Source organism: Ranitomeya imitator, chromosome 4, assembly GCF_032444005.1.
Source record: "Ranitomeya imitator isolate aRanImi1 chromosome 4, aRanImi1.pri, whole genome shotgun sequence".
NCBI classification, from domain to species: Eukaryota; Metazoa; Chordata; class Amphibia; order Anura; family Dendrobatidae; genus Ranitomeya; species Ranitomeya imitator.
In genome coordinates, this window is record NC_091285.1 from 425,604,254 (window position 1) to 425,621,225 (window position 16,972).

General features: G+C 46.1%; 1 protein-coding gene across 1 annotated transcript in view; it reads right to left on the reverse strand.

Moving 5' to 3' along the window:
- ARSA (arylsulfatase A) overlaps nucleotides 1-16,198 on the reverse strand; it is an 87,921-nt gene extending 71,723 nt beyond the window's left edge. Inside the window, 2 exon segments of the mRNA XM_069765492.1 lie at nucleotides 14-254; nucleotides 15,837-16,198. Coding sequence (XP_069621593.1) covers nucleotides 14-254; nucleotides 15,837-16,054 — 459 coding nt within the window. The 5' untranslated portion in view covers nucleotides 16,055-16,198.
- Nucleotides 16,199-16,972: the final 774 nt, after the last annotated feature.

Consider the following 16,972-nt stretch of genomic DNA (forward strand, 5'->3'; position numbering starts at 1 on the left):
AAAACTACTTTACCTGATCATGTGAATAAGGAACTCCCAAATAGTACTGAAATCCTTGCCGTGTGGGCAGGAAAGTCCCATTACGTCCCAGTCCCAGATGCCATTTGCCTGCCATGGCTGTGACATATCCACGAGATTGTAGTACCTCTGCAATGGTAACCTCACTCAGAGGAAGTCCCCCCACAGAGCTGGGGTAAAACACTCCAGGGTATACCCCAGAACGGGTCTGGAAACGACCTGTCAGAAGACCGGCTCTGAATAGATGGAAAGTAAAGACAAAATCGTAAGAATGTTAATATAATAAGAGTAGAGTAAGAAATGGTCTGCTCAACTGCAAATGGTTTGTGCCCAAAAGAATGACCTTAGGTCAAGAAATATAAAAATCACAAGATGCAAGAAAGACTAATTGCTCGAGTGGTGTTTATTAGTCTCCAACCAATGGAATAAACCGGATTACTTACCGGTAATGCTCTTTTATAGAGCCACGACAGCACCCACCGAGAGAGGGGATCCGCCCCTAGGAACAGGAAACCCTATAGAGAGATAAAAGGGGTGGTCCCCCTCGCTCCCACAGTTGGGTTACAAAGAATGAGAGGAACCGCCCACCAATTTTAGTAGGCTATCCAATATTTCTATCTGTATTTATTTAACTATACAACTAAACAAATGAACTATTCACCCCTACAAGTTAACTATGCGTAACTACTATTAGGGAGGGAAGTGAGTGGGTGCTCTCGTGGCTCTATAAAAAAGCATTACCGGTAAGTAATCCATTTTTTTCTCTTCGCCACGACAGCACCCACTGGGAGATTTCTAGAGACAATCACCTGGGGGGGGGGGGGGAGGTGATCACCGTGTTAAGAATTGATCTACCAAAAACTAAGTCGGTAGAGGAAGATAAGTCCAGTCTGTAGTGACTGTAAAAGGTGGAAGGTGAAGACCAAGTTGCGGCCTTACATATTAGTTCGATTGTGACATCCGCTCTTTCAGCCCAGGATGATGCTAAGCTCGAGCGGAGTGTGCTTTCACACCTTCAGGCGGGTTCTCTCCTTTCGATGAGTAAGCCAGACAAATTGCGTCTCGAATCCACTGAGATAGCGTGCCTTTCGTGATTCCAGATCCCTTCTTGTGGCCCTGGAAAGAGACAAAGAGAGCCCTGCTCTTCCTCCAGGGGCTAGTCCTATCTAAAGAAGCTATTATAGCCCTTCTCTCATCCAGTGTATGATATCTTTCTTCTTCCTGATTTGAGGGGTTATTATAAAAAGAAGGAAGGAAAATTTCATGAGACCTATGGAATCTAGTGGATACTTTAGGCAAGTAGGAAGGGTCTGTTTTCAGGACTATTTTATCTTGAAGTATTGACAGAAGGGGGGGATCTATTGACAATGCCTGAATGTCACTTACCCTTCTTGCTGACACTAGGGCCACCATTAGGGCCGTTTTGAGGGAAACATATTTTATCGGGGCCGAGTGTAGTGGCTCAAATGGGACTTCTGTCAAAATTTCTAAGACTAAGTTGAGATCCCAAGGAGGTATCTGGGGAATCTGTACCGGCTCTGCCCTTTGACATGCTGAAATGAAGCGAGCTACCAATTTGTCCCCTGCAACATTGTGACTATATAAGGCCCCTGGAGCAGATATTTGTACTTTCAAAGCATTGACTGAAAGGCCTAATTCACGCCCCTTCTGTAGGAACTCTAAAATAGCAGGAATGGGAACTTCTCTGGAAAGACATGCTGAATGGAAACTAAGAAATTTCCTCCATACCCTTACATAAATTTTTGTGATGGCCGTTTTTCTGCTTTGTAAAAGGGTATCAATTAGTTTCTCAGAAAAACCTCTAAGTCTTAGTAATTGCCTCTCAAATTCCAGGCTGTCAGCCACAAGCCCTTCACTTGAGGGTGGTAGAAGGGCCCCTGAGACAGCAGATCCTGATCTCCCGGGAAAATCCAGGGGTCTGAGCCAGGAGAACCATGTCATGGTCTCTTGGGCCAAAATGCTGATATTAGAATCACATTCGCCTTTTCTGTCCTTATCTTCCTGATAACTATTGGCAGAATTATCATTGGAGGAGGTAATGCATACGCCCGATGAAATGTCCATGGGACTTAAAGGGAGTCGAGAATATCCGGGTTGTCTGTCATATATACAGTAATGAAGCAAACTTTTCAACTTGTCTGTTGCTCCTCGTCGCAAAAAAGGTCTATTTCTATTGGAGTACCCATTCTCCTTGGTGCAAGGTCCGACGGCTGAGGAAATCTGCTTTGGAGTTGTCTACTCCCCTGACATGCAGAGATGACAAGGATAGGAAATGTTTCTCAGCTATTAGGATTTTGTCCGCAATAGACATGAGAGCTCCTGATCTTGTTCCTCCTTGATGATTTATATATGCCACGGATGTCATATTGTCGGATAGTACTCTTGCGTGTGTTCCTTGTAACTGCGGAAGAAATTTAGATATGGCATGATAGATGGCCTTCAACTCCCTTACATTTGAAGAATCATTTGCTTCACTAATAGACCATTGCCTCAACTATCTGTTCTTCTAGGTGAGCACCCCAACCTCTAGGACTGGCATCTGTGAAAATTATCTTTGACGGTTTAGTAATAGTAACCCAAGGAATCCCTTGTAAGAGATGGTCTGGCTCTAGCCACCAGGTTAGACATTCAATTATTTCTGCTGATAAGGACAAAAAAACTCCTAAACAACCGAGTAGTCTTTATTCTTCCTGCAGTATGGTATACTGTAGCTGTCTAGTATGGAAGTGAGCCCATGGGACTGCTGGAATACATGATGTAAAAGAACCAAGAAGGGACATGCCCTGCCTAAAGGATATTGTAGGGTTGTTGATCACTGACCGTACTTTATTAATTATAGTTAGTTGTTTTGCTTCTGGAAGGAGGCACCTCTGACTTACGGAGTTTAGGAGAAGGCCCAGGAATGTTTGACAGGTTACCGGGCACAGTTTGGACTCTGTTATGATCCGGTGACCTTGGAGCAGCATAAAAACTTTCACTGGAGTAGGTGGTAACTATACTGACCGCAAATCCTGATCTTAACACCGCAACTAGAAGTAGCCGTGGGGTGTGCCTAACAAATCCTAGACACCTCGTCACAGCCGGAGGACTAGATACCCCTATAGATGGAAATAGGAATACTATCTTGCCTCAGAGCAGAACCCCAAAGGATAGGCAGCCCCCCACAAATATTGGCTGTGAGTAGGAGAGGAAAGACAAACACAGGCAGAAAACAGGATTTAGCACAAGAGGCCACTCTAGCTAAAATAGGAAAAGATAGAACAGAGTCCTGTGCGGTCAGTATTAAAACCCTTCCAAAAATATCCACAGCAGATTATACAAAAAATTCCTCCATCTAACTAAAGACGTGGAACGTATATCTGCAACTCCAGAGACTCCTACACTCAGAGCAGGAATACAATCAAAAAACAAGCACACAGCTTGTGTGCCATAGAAAAAGAAACAGACACTTATCTTTGCTGAATTGGCAGCTAAGCAGGAGAAGCCAGACAGGGATCCAACACTTCCCAAGAAACATTGACAACTGGCAAGGACTAATGAGTCCTGCAAACCTAAATACCCCAGTCAGAATTGCAATTAGCAGATACACCTGTCCAGGACTGCAGGCCAGGGACAACTGCATTACCACCTACAACCACCGGAGGGAGCCCAAAAGCAGAATTCACAACAGGACTCTTCCCAATTGATTAACCATCCCAACTCCTGTAAAAATGAGATTACATTAACTAGACGTCGCTGACACTGAAGCAGAATTTCCTACCACCAGTAGGTCATCCAGGTATGGGACTATAAGAGTGTCCTTTAACCTCAAATATGACATCACCTCTGACATCAATTTGGTGAAGACTCCGGGAGCCACAGACAGCCCGAAGGGCATTGCTGTATGCTGGAAGTGACAAACTTGACCTTCCATCATGATCGCCACGTGGAGTTATTGTTGATGCTCGATATATTGGTAGATGGTAATACGTATCTTTGAGGTTGAGGACCGACAAAGCACCTGGGAAACAAAAATTTTATAGTTGATTGGATGGACTCCATCTTGAAAGTCTGGTTTTCTAAAAAGACATTCAATTTTTTCAGATTTATTATGGTCCTATATGAACCATCTGGTTTAGATACCAGGAATAGAGGGGAGTAGAACCTCCTTCCCCTTTGATGTGCCGGAACTTCTATTAGAACCTGTTTGGACAATAGATTTCTTATTTCCAGCTCCAAAACCACCTGTTGAGATTGGGATTTTAGAGAAGTCAATAGGAAGGTGTCCGGGGGAAGACGGGCAAATTTTAACTTTAAGCCTGATGTTACAAGGCTAATAGCCTATGAGTTGGATGTTATCTCCATCCATTGCTGGCAGAAAAAGGATAGTCTACCACCCACCGGCAGGTCAGATTTAACGTGGTTTATCTTCCAATCTGAATGGACGTTTGCCGAACAAGGCACCTTTTAGTTTGGTTTCTCTGTAGGCCCAGCGGTCCGGGTTTCTAAAGTCCTTCCTCCTGTTAAATGCGGGTTTCTGGAAGGCTCTCCTATAGGATGGTATGTAATTATTAGGAAACCCCTTCTTCCTATCACCCGCTTTGATGAGAATCTCATCCAATTTTGTACCAGTTACTCACCCTGGCATCGTAGGCTGCAGAGCTTGGATTTGGTCTGTGCATCTCTCTTCCAACCCTTTAACCATAGAGCCCGACGTGCTGCATCGATCAGCCTTGCTAACTTGGCCGCTAGGCGTATAGAATCGGCTGAGGCGTCCGCTAAGAAGGCTGTGGCGCCTCTAATCAGAGGGATTGAGGACATTAATTTATCTCTGGATAGGCCGCCTTTTATGCCTTCTTCCAGATCGTTTAACCATATTAACATGGATCTTGCCGTACATGTAGCCGATATTGCCGTCTTAAATGCCCCTGTACCTGATTCCCAAGATCTTTTTAGAAGGGAATCTGCTTTACGATCTAGCGGGTCCTGTAAGGTACTTGAGTCCTCTACAGGTAACAAGGATCGTTTTGATGTGGACACTATGGCCGCATCCACCTTTGGGGCTTTTGCCCATGTAGACAGATTATCAAAGGGATAATGTCTTTTGGATGTTGAAGGAAGACCTTTTTGTCCTTGTTTCTCCCATTCCTTTTTGACTAACTGATTAATTGCTGTAATCACAGGAAATGTTTGTGTCTTTCTTTCGGATAGACCTGCGAACATAATGTCCTGGGGGGTTTTGGGATCTCTAGTGTCCGTAAGACCCATGGTCCCTCGAACTGACCTGACAAGATTGTCAATATTTTCAGTTGGAAAACATGTATCTTGTTCTCCTTCTGAGGAATGGGACTCTTGGGAGAAATCTGAGCCTCTATCATCAATATCCGAGGAATGATCTCAGTGAGTCATATTTCTTATTGGATTTTATTCCCGTAACGCTACCTGAACCCTTTAAGGCCTGCAATTCTCCCTAATGATTAGTCTGATATCCTGTGTTCCTATAGAGGACTCTTCTTGTAGGGTATTTTCAATGCATATATGACAAATCCTTTTTGGGTAGCTGTCCGGAAGGAGCTGGGAACACAGGGTTCATTGTTTATGCTTAGACTTTCCGGCTTTTTTTTGCCTAGGGTATATAGAAGAAAAAAGGGGCTATCAGCTTAATAGGTGGGAATAACACTCACCCAGTGAAGCTTCTGTCAATATGGTATCGGTTGTGGAAGAGAGGGCACAGGCTGTGATGTGGACCAGGGTCCAGATCCTTCGTCTTTTACACTCTTTGGTGAGGACCTGCTCTGTTTAGAGCATCCACTGCTGCTTTTGCGGCTGCTGTGTACTGTGATTGCTCTATCCTCCAAGGGAAGTACAGCGGCGTTTTCTGGGGATGCCATCTTGCACACCGGTGGCCTTCCCGCTGGTGTTTTATGCTGAAACGCCAGAACTGATCTCGTTTTTTTCTTCTTCTCCCGGAAGTACTCAGTACTTCTGGATAACAGCCGCACTGTGCACGCCTGCGCGGCATCGCTGCTTGTATGCAGGCGCAACCTCAACCCCCTGGTACCTTCCGGAAGTTAGTCGGTCACTTCCGGCAAAACACGCCGTGGCTGCGCGCATCCATGTTACCTCCTCCAGCATGTGCAGCCCCGTACAGGCATCAATCCCTCCAGCCATAACGCGCTCTCCGTGAGCCAGGGCGACTCTCCGGATTGTGGCCTCATGGTGTCCTGTCAGCTGAGGGGGGAGCTGACAACAGGAATCTCCCAACGCCGCTTCTGGTGCTGGGGCCCCTGCCGTTCCAACAGCAACCGCGCAAGCGGCATATAGCCCAGGTATCCTCTTCTCTCCACAGGTTCCCTAGGAACAGGAAACCAACTGTGTGAGCAAGGGGGACAGCCCCTTTTATCTCCCCATAGGGTTTCCTGTTCCTAGGGGCAGATCCCCTCTCTTGGTGGGTGCTGTCGTGGCGAAGAAAAAAGATAAATACCCAACGTTTCGGCTGCACTGGCCTTTATCAAGGTTTATTTGGGTGAAACAGTGCACACAGGAACATATTAACCATATGTACAATAATGTAGACCTTATTAGAGAGTACCAACCATAATCTGCATTTACAAGTTGAACGTGATATATGCTAAAGTAAATAGAATATCATATAACAAGCGGTAAGTATTAGTGCTTGTATGCGGTTCAGGCAGGAAGTCAGAAAATGGTCACCAAAAAGCCCTAGGTATAAGGCAAGTAAAGCTTACAGTAGTAATACTGAGTATTCAGGACTCAAAGGGTGGTTCACGAGTCACTGTAGAGAAAAAGGGACATGGATCACTGTGTGTACAGGTAATAAGTACCGGTTAAAGGAGAAAGGGAACATACAATGCAAAATACAGCAGGGAGAAAGCTGAAGGCAGTGGACACAGGAAAACGAGAACAGACATTATGATTGGTAATCTCTGATAATTTCTGTACATTATTGTATTTATGGTTAATATGTTCATATGTGCACTATTTCACACATAAACCTTGATGAAGGCCAGTCCGGCCGAAACGTTAGGTATTTATCTATTCCATTGGTCGGAATCTACTAAACATCACTTGACCAATCAACATTTCTTGCACTTTTTCAGCACTCTTATCTACTATATAATTGTCTAAGGGTCACTTCCGTCTTTCTGTCTGTCGTTCTGTCTTTCTGTCACGGATATTCATTGGTCGCGGCCTCTGTCTGTCATGGAAATCCAAGTCGCTGATTGGTCGCGGCAAAACAGCCACGACCAATCAGCGACGGGCACAGTCTGGAAGAAAATGGCCGCTCCTTACTCCCCGCAGTCAGTGCCCAGCGCCCGCATACTCCCCTCCAGTCACCGCTCACACAGGGTTAATGCCGGGGGAAACGGACCGCGTTATGCCGCGGGTAACACACTCCGTAACCGCTGCTATTAACCCTGTGTGTCCCCAACTTTTTACTATTGATGCTGCCTATGCGGCATCAATAGTAAAAAAATAACAAAAAAACCTGCTATTCTCACCCTTCGTAGTCCTCCGAGCCGCACGCTCCTGCTGCCATCTTCCATTCCCGGCGATGCATTGCGAAATTACCCAGAAGACTTAGCGGTCTCACGAGACCAAGTCATCTGGGTTATTTCGCAATGCATCCTGGGAACGGAAGATGGCGGCAGCCGCGTGTGTATCGCCGGAGCTTCGCTGGATCCCAGGGGTGAGTGTATAATTATTTTAATTCTTTTTTTAACAGGGATATGGTGCCACACTGCTGTATACTACGTGTGTTAGATACTGCGTGGCTGCTATATACTACATAGGCAGTGTTATATACTATGTGGGCTGTGATATACTCCGTGGGCTGTGCTATATATTACGTGGCCACTGTTATATAGTGCGTGGGCAGTGTTATATACTACATGGCTGCTATATACTGCGTGGGCTGTGCTATATATTACGTGGCCAGTGTTATACACTGCGTGGCCTGTGTTATATACTACATCGCCTGTGTTCTATACTGCGTGGCTGCTATATACTGCGTGGGCTGTTATATAGTACGTGGCTGTGCTATATACTGCGTGGCCACTGTTATATATTGCGTGGCCTGTATTAAGGCATCGGGTATTCTACAATATGCATGTATATAGCAGCCACATAGTATATAGCACAGGCCACGTAGTATTTGTCTGCTATATACTACATGGCTCCTATATACTACGCGGCCTGTGCTATATACTATGTGGCTGCTATATACATACATAAATACATATTCTATAACCCGATGCGTTAGAATCGGGCCACCATCTATTATCTATATACATAAATTGTGTAAGGGGTACTTACCGTCTGTCCTTCTGTCACGGTTATTCGTTCGCTGATTGGTCTCGGCAGCTGCCTGTCATGGCTGCCGCGACCAATCAGCGACGGCCACAGTCCGATTAGTCCCTCCCCTACTCCCCTGCACTCACTGCCCGCCCGCCTATGCAGCATCAGTAGTAAAAATATGTGTTAAAAATAATTAAAAAAACAAAAAACCTGCTATACTCACCCTCCGCCGCCTTTCTCGCTCCTCTCCACGCTCCCAAGACCGCTCCATTGCAAGCGGCAGCTTCCGCTCCCGTCCCAGGGCTGGTGTGCGACAAGGACCTGCCGTGACGTCACGGTCATGTGACCGTGACATCATCATAGGTCCTGCTCACACCAGCCCTGGCACGGGACCGCAAGCTGCCGCTTGCAATGGAGCGGTCCCGGGAGCGTGGCGAGGAGCGAGAAAGGCGGCAGAGGGTAAGTATAGCAGGACTTCAACGGGCTATAGGTGAGTATATATATATATTTTTTTAATTTTCTATACTACGTGGCTCTTTGCTGGGCAATATACTACGTGACTGGCTAATATACTACGTGGCTGGGCAATATACTACGTGACTGGACAATATACCGTACTACGTCGGCTGTGCTATATACTATGTGGCTGGGCAATACGTGACTGGGCAATATACTACGTCGCTGGGCAATATACTACATTGCTGGGCAATATACTACGTGGCTGGGCAATATACTACGTGGCTGGGCAATATACTACGTGGCTGGGCAATATACTAAGTGGCTGGGCAATATACTACGTGGCTAGGCAATATACTACATCACTGGGCAATATACTACGTGGCTGGGCAATATACTACGTGGCTAGGCAATATACTACATCACTGGGCAATATACTACGTGGCTGGGCAATATACTACGTGGCTGGGCAATATACTACATGGCTAGGCAATATACTACATCACTGGGCAATATACTACGTGGCTGGGCAATATACTACGTGGCTAGGCAATATACTACATCACTGGGCAATATACTACGTGGCTGGGCAATATACTACGTGGCTGGGCAATATACTACGTGGCTGGGCAATATACTACGTGGCTAGGCAATATACTACATCAATGGGCAATATACTACGTGGCTGGGCAATATACTACGTGGCTGGGCAATATACTACGTGGCTGGGCAATATAGTACGTGGACATGCATATTCTAGAATACCCGATGCGTTAGAATCGGGCAACCATCGAGTTAATATAATAATCCTTGTGAAGCGTTATGCCCGGTGACCCTGCATGATGTCCCATTCTGCCACCATACGGAGACGCCGGCTTACTCACTGCCCCGGCCCGTGGCACTATCCCCAGCATGCTCCTTTTCCTGCCTCCTTCTTCCTCTGTGCACGCAGCACTGTGCCACGGCAGCATGCACTCTCCCCTGTTCTTAAAGGTGTAGTGCGGCACATGGTAAATGCTCCCAGCAGGGAGACGTCTTGTATATAAGGCATCCTCCACTACTGGCAGGTGCCTGAGCAACCCCTATAGTTCTGTTAGGTGGTTGGTGGTAACTGTATGTTGCCAGGTCCTCCTTCCCTAGTCGGTTAGTGCCCAGATTCCCATGTTCCCGCTAGTCTGCCATAGTTAGCCCTTGTTTCCTGTGACCACTTGGCAGTACCTGTCTGCAATCCTGGGAGCTTAATACCCAGGCCAGCATTGTGAACTTATCCCTGTGGCTGCCCTGTCTGCCCAAGGAGAACCTGTCACAGTGGCTGTCCTATGTGAACTTGTCTCATGAGGCAGTCCTGCTTTTTCTGACTATCTGAAGTGACGTCTCTGTACCTTTGGGGTCAGCGGCTAATGTCGGACAGCTCCCTGGAGTGGTACCTGGCAGCGACCTGCTGCAAACGTCTATCCTCACCACTAGAGGCTCCAGCTAACACCTAGGTAGCTGCTTAGTCACACCCCTCCAGGGTAAGTCTGGTCTGTGGCACAGTCAGTAGCACACCGATACAGTTACATTCTGCGGCAGAGCAGGGAGAAACGATCTCACTGCTCTGCCGCCTGGCCGCTATGGGGCCCGTCATCGCAAGGTCGGCTGTACTGGCATTTAGCTGATACAGCTGATCACATTGATGGGAGGAGCGCTACGCTCCTTCTCCCATCATTCTCCCACTGACAGGGGGCAAGATTACGTCACTAACAGGCGCCCGCTGTCAGGAGATGAGCGGGAGCTCAGAGCTGCGGAGGAAGCAAGGTATTTATTTTTGTGTGGGCTGCCTTACACTCCAGGGTCTGACTGTGTGGGGGGGATGCTGCCTTATACTACAGGGTATGCCTATAGGGGTGCTGCCTTATACTACAGGGTCTGCCTATGGGGGTGCTGCCTTATACTACAGGGTCTGTCTATGGGGGTGCTGTCTTATACTACAGAGTCTTCTTGTGGGGGTGCTGCCTTATACTACATGGTCTGCCTATGGGGGTCTGTCTTATACTACAGGGTCTGCCTATGGGGTGCTGCCTTATACTACAGGGTCTGCCTATGGGGGTGCAGTCTTATACTACAGGGTCTGCCTGTGGGGTGCTGCCTTATACTACAGGGTCTGCCTATAACATAGTAACATAGTTAGTAAGGCCGAAAAAAGACATTTGTCCATCCAGTTCAGCCTATATTCCATCATAATAAATCCCCAGATCTACGTCCTTCTACAGAACCTAATTGTATGATACAATATTGTTCTGCTCCAGGAAGACATCCAGGCCTCTCTTGAACCCCTCGACTGAGTTCGCCATCACCACCTCCTCAGGCAAGCAATTCCAGATTCTCACTGCCCTAACAGTAAAGAATCCTCTTCTATGTTGGTGGAAAAACCTTCTCTCCTCCAGACGCAAAGAATGCCCCCTTGTGCCCGTCACCTTCCTTGGTATAAACAGATCCTCAGCGAGATATTTGTATTGTCCCCTTATATACTTACTAGATTGTGGCCCGATTCTAACGCATCGGGTATTCTAGAATATGCATGTCCCCGTAGTATATGGACAATGATGATTCCAGAATTAGCGGCACACTGTGCCCGTCGCTGATTGGTCGAGGCAACCTTTATGACATCTTCATCGCCATGGCAACTATTATGACATCTACGTCGATACTGTGCCCGTCGCTGAATCAGAAACGTGAGATGTCTACGTCCTTTATGACATCATCGTCGCTGTGCCCGTTGCTGATTGGTCGAGGCCGCTAGGACAGACAGACAGACAGATTTCCAGGACAGACAGACAGACAGACAGACAGACGGAAAAACCCTTAGGCAATTATATATATAGATACATGGTTATTGGATCGCCCCTCAGTCGTCTTTTTTCTAGACTAAATAAACCTAATTTCGCTAATCTATCTGGGTATTGTAGTTCTTCCATCCCCTTTATTAATTTTGTTGCCCTCCTTTGTACTCTCTCTAGTTCCATTATATCCTTCCTGAGCACCGGTGCCCAAAACTGGACACAGTACTCCATGTGCGGTCTAACTAGGGATTTGTACAGAGGCAGTATAATGCTCTCATCATGTGTATCCAGACCTCTTTTAATGCACCCCATGATCCTGTTTGCCTTGGCAGCTGCTGCCTGGCACTGGCTGCTCCAGGTAAGTTTATCATTAACTAGGATCCCCAAGTCCTTCTCCCTGTCAGATTTACCCAGTGGTTTCCCATTCAGTGTGTAATGGTGATATTGATTCCTTCTTCCCATGTGTATAACCTTACATTTATCATTGTTAAACCTCATCTGCCACCTTTCAGCCCAAGTTTCCAACTTATCCAGATCCATCTGTAGCAGAATACTATCTTCTCTTGTATTAACTGCTTTACATAGTTTTGTATCATCTGCAAATATCGATATTTTACTGTGTAAACCTTCTACCAGATCATTAATGAATATGTTGAAGAGAACAGGTCCCAATACTGACCCCTGCGGTACCCCACTGGTCACAGCGACCCAGTTAGAGACTATACCATTTATAACCACCCTCTGCTTTCTATCACTAAGCCAGTTATTAACCCATTTACACACATTTTCCCCCAGACCAAGCATTCTCATTTTGTGTACAAACCTCTTGTGCGGCACTGTATCAAACGCTTTGGAAAAATCGAGATATATCACGTCCAATGACTCACCGTGGTCCAGCCTATAGCTTACCTCTTCATAAAAACTGATTAGATTGGTTTGACAGGAGCGATTTCTCATAAACCCATGCTGATATGGAGTTAAACAGTTATTCTCATTGAGATAATCCAGAATAACATCCCTCAGAAACCCTTCAAATATTTTACCAACAATAGAGGTTAGACTTACTGGCCTATAATTTCCGGGTTCACTTTTAGAGCCCTTTTTGAATATTGGCACCACATTTGCTATGCGCCAATCCTGCGGAACAGACCCTGTCGCTATAGAGTCCCTAAAAATAAGAAATAATGGTTTATCTATTACATTACTTAGTTCTCTTAGTACTCGTGGGTGTATGCCATCCGGACCCGGAGATTTATCTATTTTAATCTTATTTAGCCGGTTTCGCACCTCTTCTTGGGTTAGATTGGTGACCCTTAATATAGGGTTTTCATTGTTTCTTGGGATTTCACCTAGCATTTCATTTTCCACCGTGAATACCGTGGAGAAGAAGGTGTTTAATATGTCAGCTTTTTCCTCGTCATCTACAACCATTCTTTCCTCACTATTTTTTAAGGGGCCTACATTTTCAGTTTTTATTCTTTTACTATTGATATAGTTGAAGAACAGTTTGGGATTAGTTTTACTCTCCTTAGCAATGTGCTTCTCTGTTTCCTTTTGGCAGCTTTAATTAGTTTTTTAGATAAAGTATTTTTCTCCCTATAGTTTTTTAGAGCTTCAATGGTGCCATCCTGCTTTAGTAGTGCAAATGCTTTCTTTTTACTGTTAATTGCCTGTCTTACTTCTTTGTTTAGCCACATTGGGTTTTTCCTATTTCTAGTCCTTTTATTCCCACAAGGTATAAACAGCTTACAGTGCCTATTTAGGATGTTCTTAAACATTTCCCATTTATTATCTGTATTCTTATTTCTGAGGATATTGTCCCAGTCTACCAGATTAAGGGCATCTCTAAGCTGGTCAAACTTTGCCTTCCTAAAGTTCAGTGTTTTTGTGACTCCCTGACAAGTCCCCCTAGTGAAAGACAGGTGAAACTGTACAATATTGTGGTCGCTATTTCCTAGATGCCCGACCACCTGCAGATTTGTTATTCTGTCAGGTCTATTAGATAGTATTAGGTCTAAAAGTGCTGCTCCTCTGGTTGGATTCTGCACCAATTGTGAAAGATAATTTTTCTTGGTTATTAGCAGAAACCTGTTGCCTTTATGGGTTTCACAGGTTTCTGTTTCCCAGTTAATATCCGGGTAGTTAAAGTCCCCCTTTAACCAGGACCTCATTATGGGTTGCAGCTTCCTTATACTACAGGGGTGCTTCCTTATACTACAGGGTCTGCCTGTGGGGTGCTGCCTTATACTACAGGGTCTGCCTATGGGGGTGCTGCTTTATACGACAGGGTATGCCTATTGGGTGCTGCCTTACACTACAGAGTCTGCCTATGGGTGCTGCCTTGTGCTGTAGAGTCTGCCTATGGGGGATGCATTATACAATATAGAGTTTGCCTATGGGGGCTGCCTTGTGCTATAGAGTCTGCCTATGGGGGTTGCATTATACAATATATAGTAGGCCTATGGGGAGTGCTTTATATTATTTGGAGGCTTATGGGGAACGTATTATACTATATGGAGGCTTAGGGGGAGTGCATTATACTACATTTAGGACTATCTGGTGCATTATACTATATGGAAGCTATCTGGAGGGGCATCATACAGTGTGCAGATTACAGTGAGGGGGCCATCGTACAGTGTGGGGATTACAGTGAAGGGGCTATCATGCAGTGTTGGAGCCATCAAACAGTTTGGAGGCTACTAAGGGGTCAGTATACTGTGTGGGTGGTACTATACAGTGAGGGGGCATTATACTGTGTATAAGAGAGCATCATACTGTGTATAGGGGAGCGGTACAGGGGACAGACATTATTAAATGTAAAGTGGGCACTTATTGTTATAGGGGGACTAAGGTTACTGTGACTATCAAAGGGGCACAAAGGGCATTATTATTTTCTAGGGGGCAAAATATGGGCACAGTTTTCTAGGGAACTTGCACCTGGCATTACTATATTATAGAGGGTTACTTTAGAATTTAGAGGGCACAGAGAACCACACAGCAGGTGCAGTAATACGGTCACATACGGCAGCAGCGGCTCACTATTGGGTATCAGGTGCAGTAATAGGGAAACATACGGCAGCAGCGGCTCACTATTGGGTATCAGGTGCAGTAATAGGGCAGCAGTGGCTCAGTATTGGGATATCAGCAGGATGAGCAGTCTGGGCAGCTTGGGAATAGATGGCGATGGCTTGAATATGAGAAGTGAAATGTGTCTTTGTTGTATTCTCTGCAGGCAAGTTCTGGCTGGAAGAAGTTGTCATGTCGGTCTGGGCCAGATGGAAAAGACGTGAAAAGTGAACGATTCCATCAGAAAGAACGTCAGCGGTAAGTCATTATCTGTAACTGTGCTGTAATCTATGTTCTGTAGGATTGGTATCTACCACTGACCATATGACGGTAATATCCATGTTGGTCTTTGCATAGAGATTATCTTCAGTAACAGCTCGGTCATCTGCTGAGGTTCTACCCCCCCTCCCCCCAACCAAAACCCTAGCTACGCCTCTGGGCAAAGTGGATCCACGAATCAGGTGCGCCACCTAGTAGTAGTAACCTTGCCAGTCTTTATATGTACTTGTAGCGATTGGTGGACATCATGCAGTTAGTAGGTGAAACAAATAAAAGCACCAGTGATACAAATAAAACTGTGGCATGTGTTATCCAGCTATAGTATAATTAGGACACTGCTGCGGTTTCTCTGTATGAAAAACACTTTCTGTAATTTCTCCCTAGACACAATTGTAATAAATAAAATATAATGCGTCATTTTAGTAAGTCACATACGTTTTCTACTGGCTCGATTCCACCTCCTTCATAGATGCAAATAGGCATAGGCCACAAAAATCAGAAAATCAAAAATAATCAGCTATTAAAGAGATTGTCCAGCTTGGGACAAAGTCTCTGGAGTCACTCTAGGTGACTGCTGAATCGTGACAGTGTGCACGTTGTCATTTTCCAGTGTGAGTGACGGTGTTATCTGACTACTTGGGCGTCACGTGCCGTATAGACTCGTCCGAGTACAATACAAGTGAACGGAGAGAAGTTCTACAATCACATCACCACCGCTCGCACCGGGGAATCCTGACTGTGTGCACACTGTACAATTAGACTGCAGTCAAATTCAGAGACTGCAGACTTTTGTCCCAAGCCTGGACAACTCTGCAGAGCAATGCCACCATACTATGACCTAGTGACATCAACCATCCCCGGAGGACATCATATTACCTGGACGGTGAGCACACAGCGGCGGCGGAGTAGAAATCTGTGAAGCGCAGTCCTCTGGCCGCCATAATGTCAAGATTAGGAGTATGGGAAGTAGGGTGTCCATAGCACCCCAGGTCACCATAGCCAAGGTCATCAGCGAAGATCAGGATGAAATTGGGGGGATCAGACGACGTGGCAGCATGACACAGAAGACATATGAGGATGATGAAGGGGGTCATGGTGAACTAAGCAGTTTGGGGTCTTCTTCTTCCTCAGAACCTGCTGTCATAAAACGTTCATTATGGAGATAATAACACTTTCTTCAGGGCTTGTGTCTCCTGAACACTTGGGAAATGGTGACAGTAATGCAGCCTTATAGAGGAAGGCAGACATCTAATGCATTCCCAGCAGGAAGTACTGTCCCAGTGCAATAACTGTAGCTACAGGCGGGTATATATGGGGAAGACAGTGCTGCTACAGAGCCACGTGACAGAGGAGAAATGAGGAAGTCAAAAAGAGCATACAGGTAACACTGCTGCAGGTAGGGGGCAGCATTACCACAGCACATGCTGGTTATACAGCCGCCTGCAACACCACGTGACCAGGGAGCAGCAATGCATGGCGGGAACTGTAGTCTTTCCTCCGCCTACATCAGGCTATCTCCTCGCACTCAGTCTTTGGTTCTTCGTCCCTGTGTGAGGCTGGAGCAGCCGGCCTCCTCCTACCGAGCAGTGCACGGACGGTCATCAGCGGAGTGTGCGCTGCAGCTGTGACTCTCCACCTCAGAGAGCAGATAGAAGGCTGAGCACGGGCGATCAATGTGTGCAATTATATGAGCAGCAGAGAAATGTGGAGCAATGAGAGGAGCGGCCATAACAGCACAGCGAGCACAGCTCTGTACTGTGCAGACATACACAGGAGCACAGCTCCCATAGAAGAGCATAGGGCTGCACACTCCGAGCCTTCGACACGACGGCTCAGGCTCTGTTCACATTTGCACAGGGCGCCGCTGCACAGAAACGCCTGAATTATACAGAGCGTAGTCACATGTACAAGGCGGCATAGCCATCGAACGGGCAAGACGTGGTTAAAAAAAAAAAGATATTTTGAAGCCGGTTTGTCAGGTTGCCGTTGTATTGTGTATTTTGGTCCCCAAA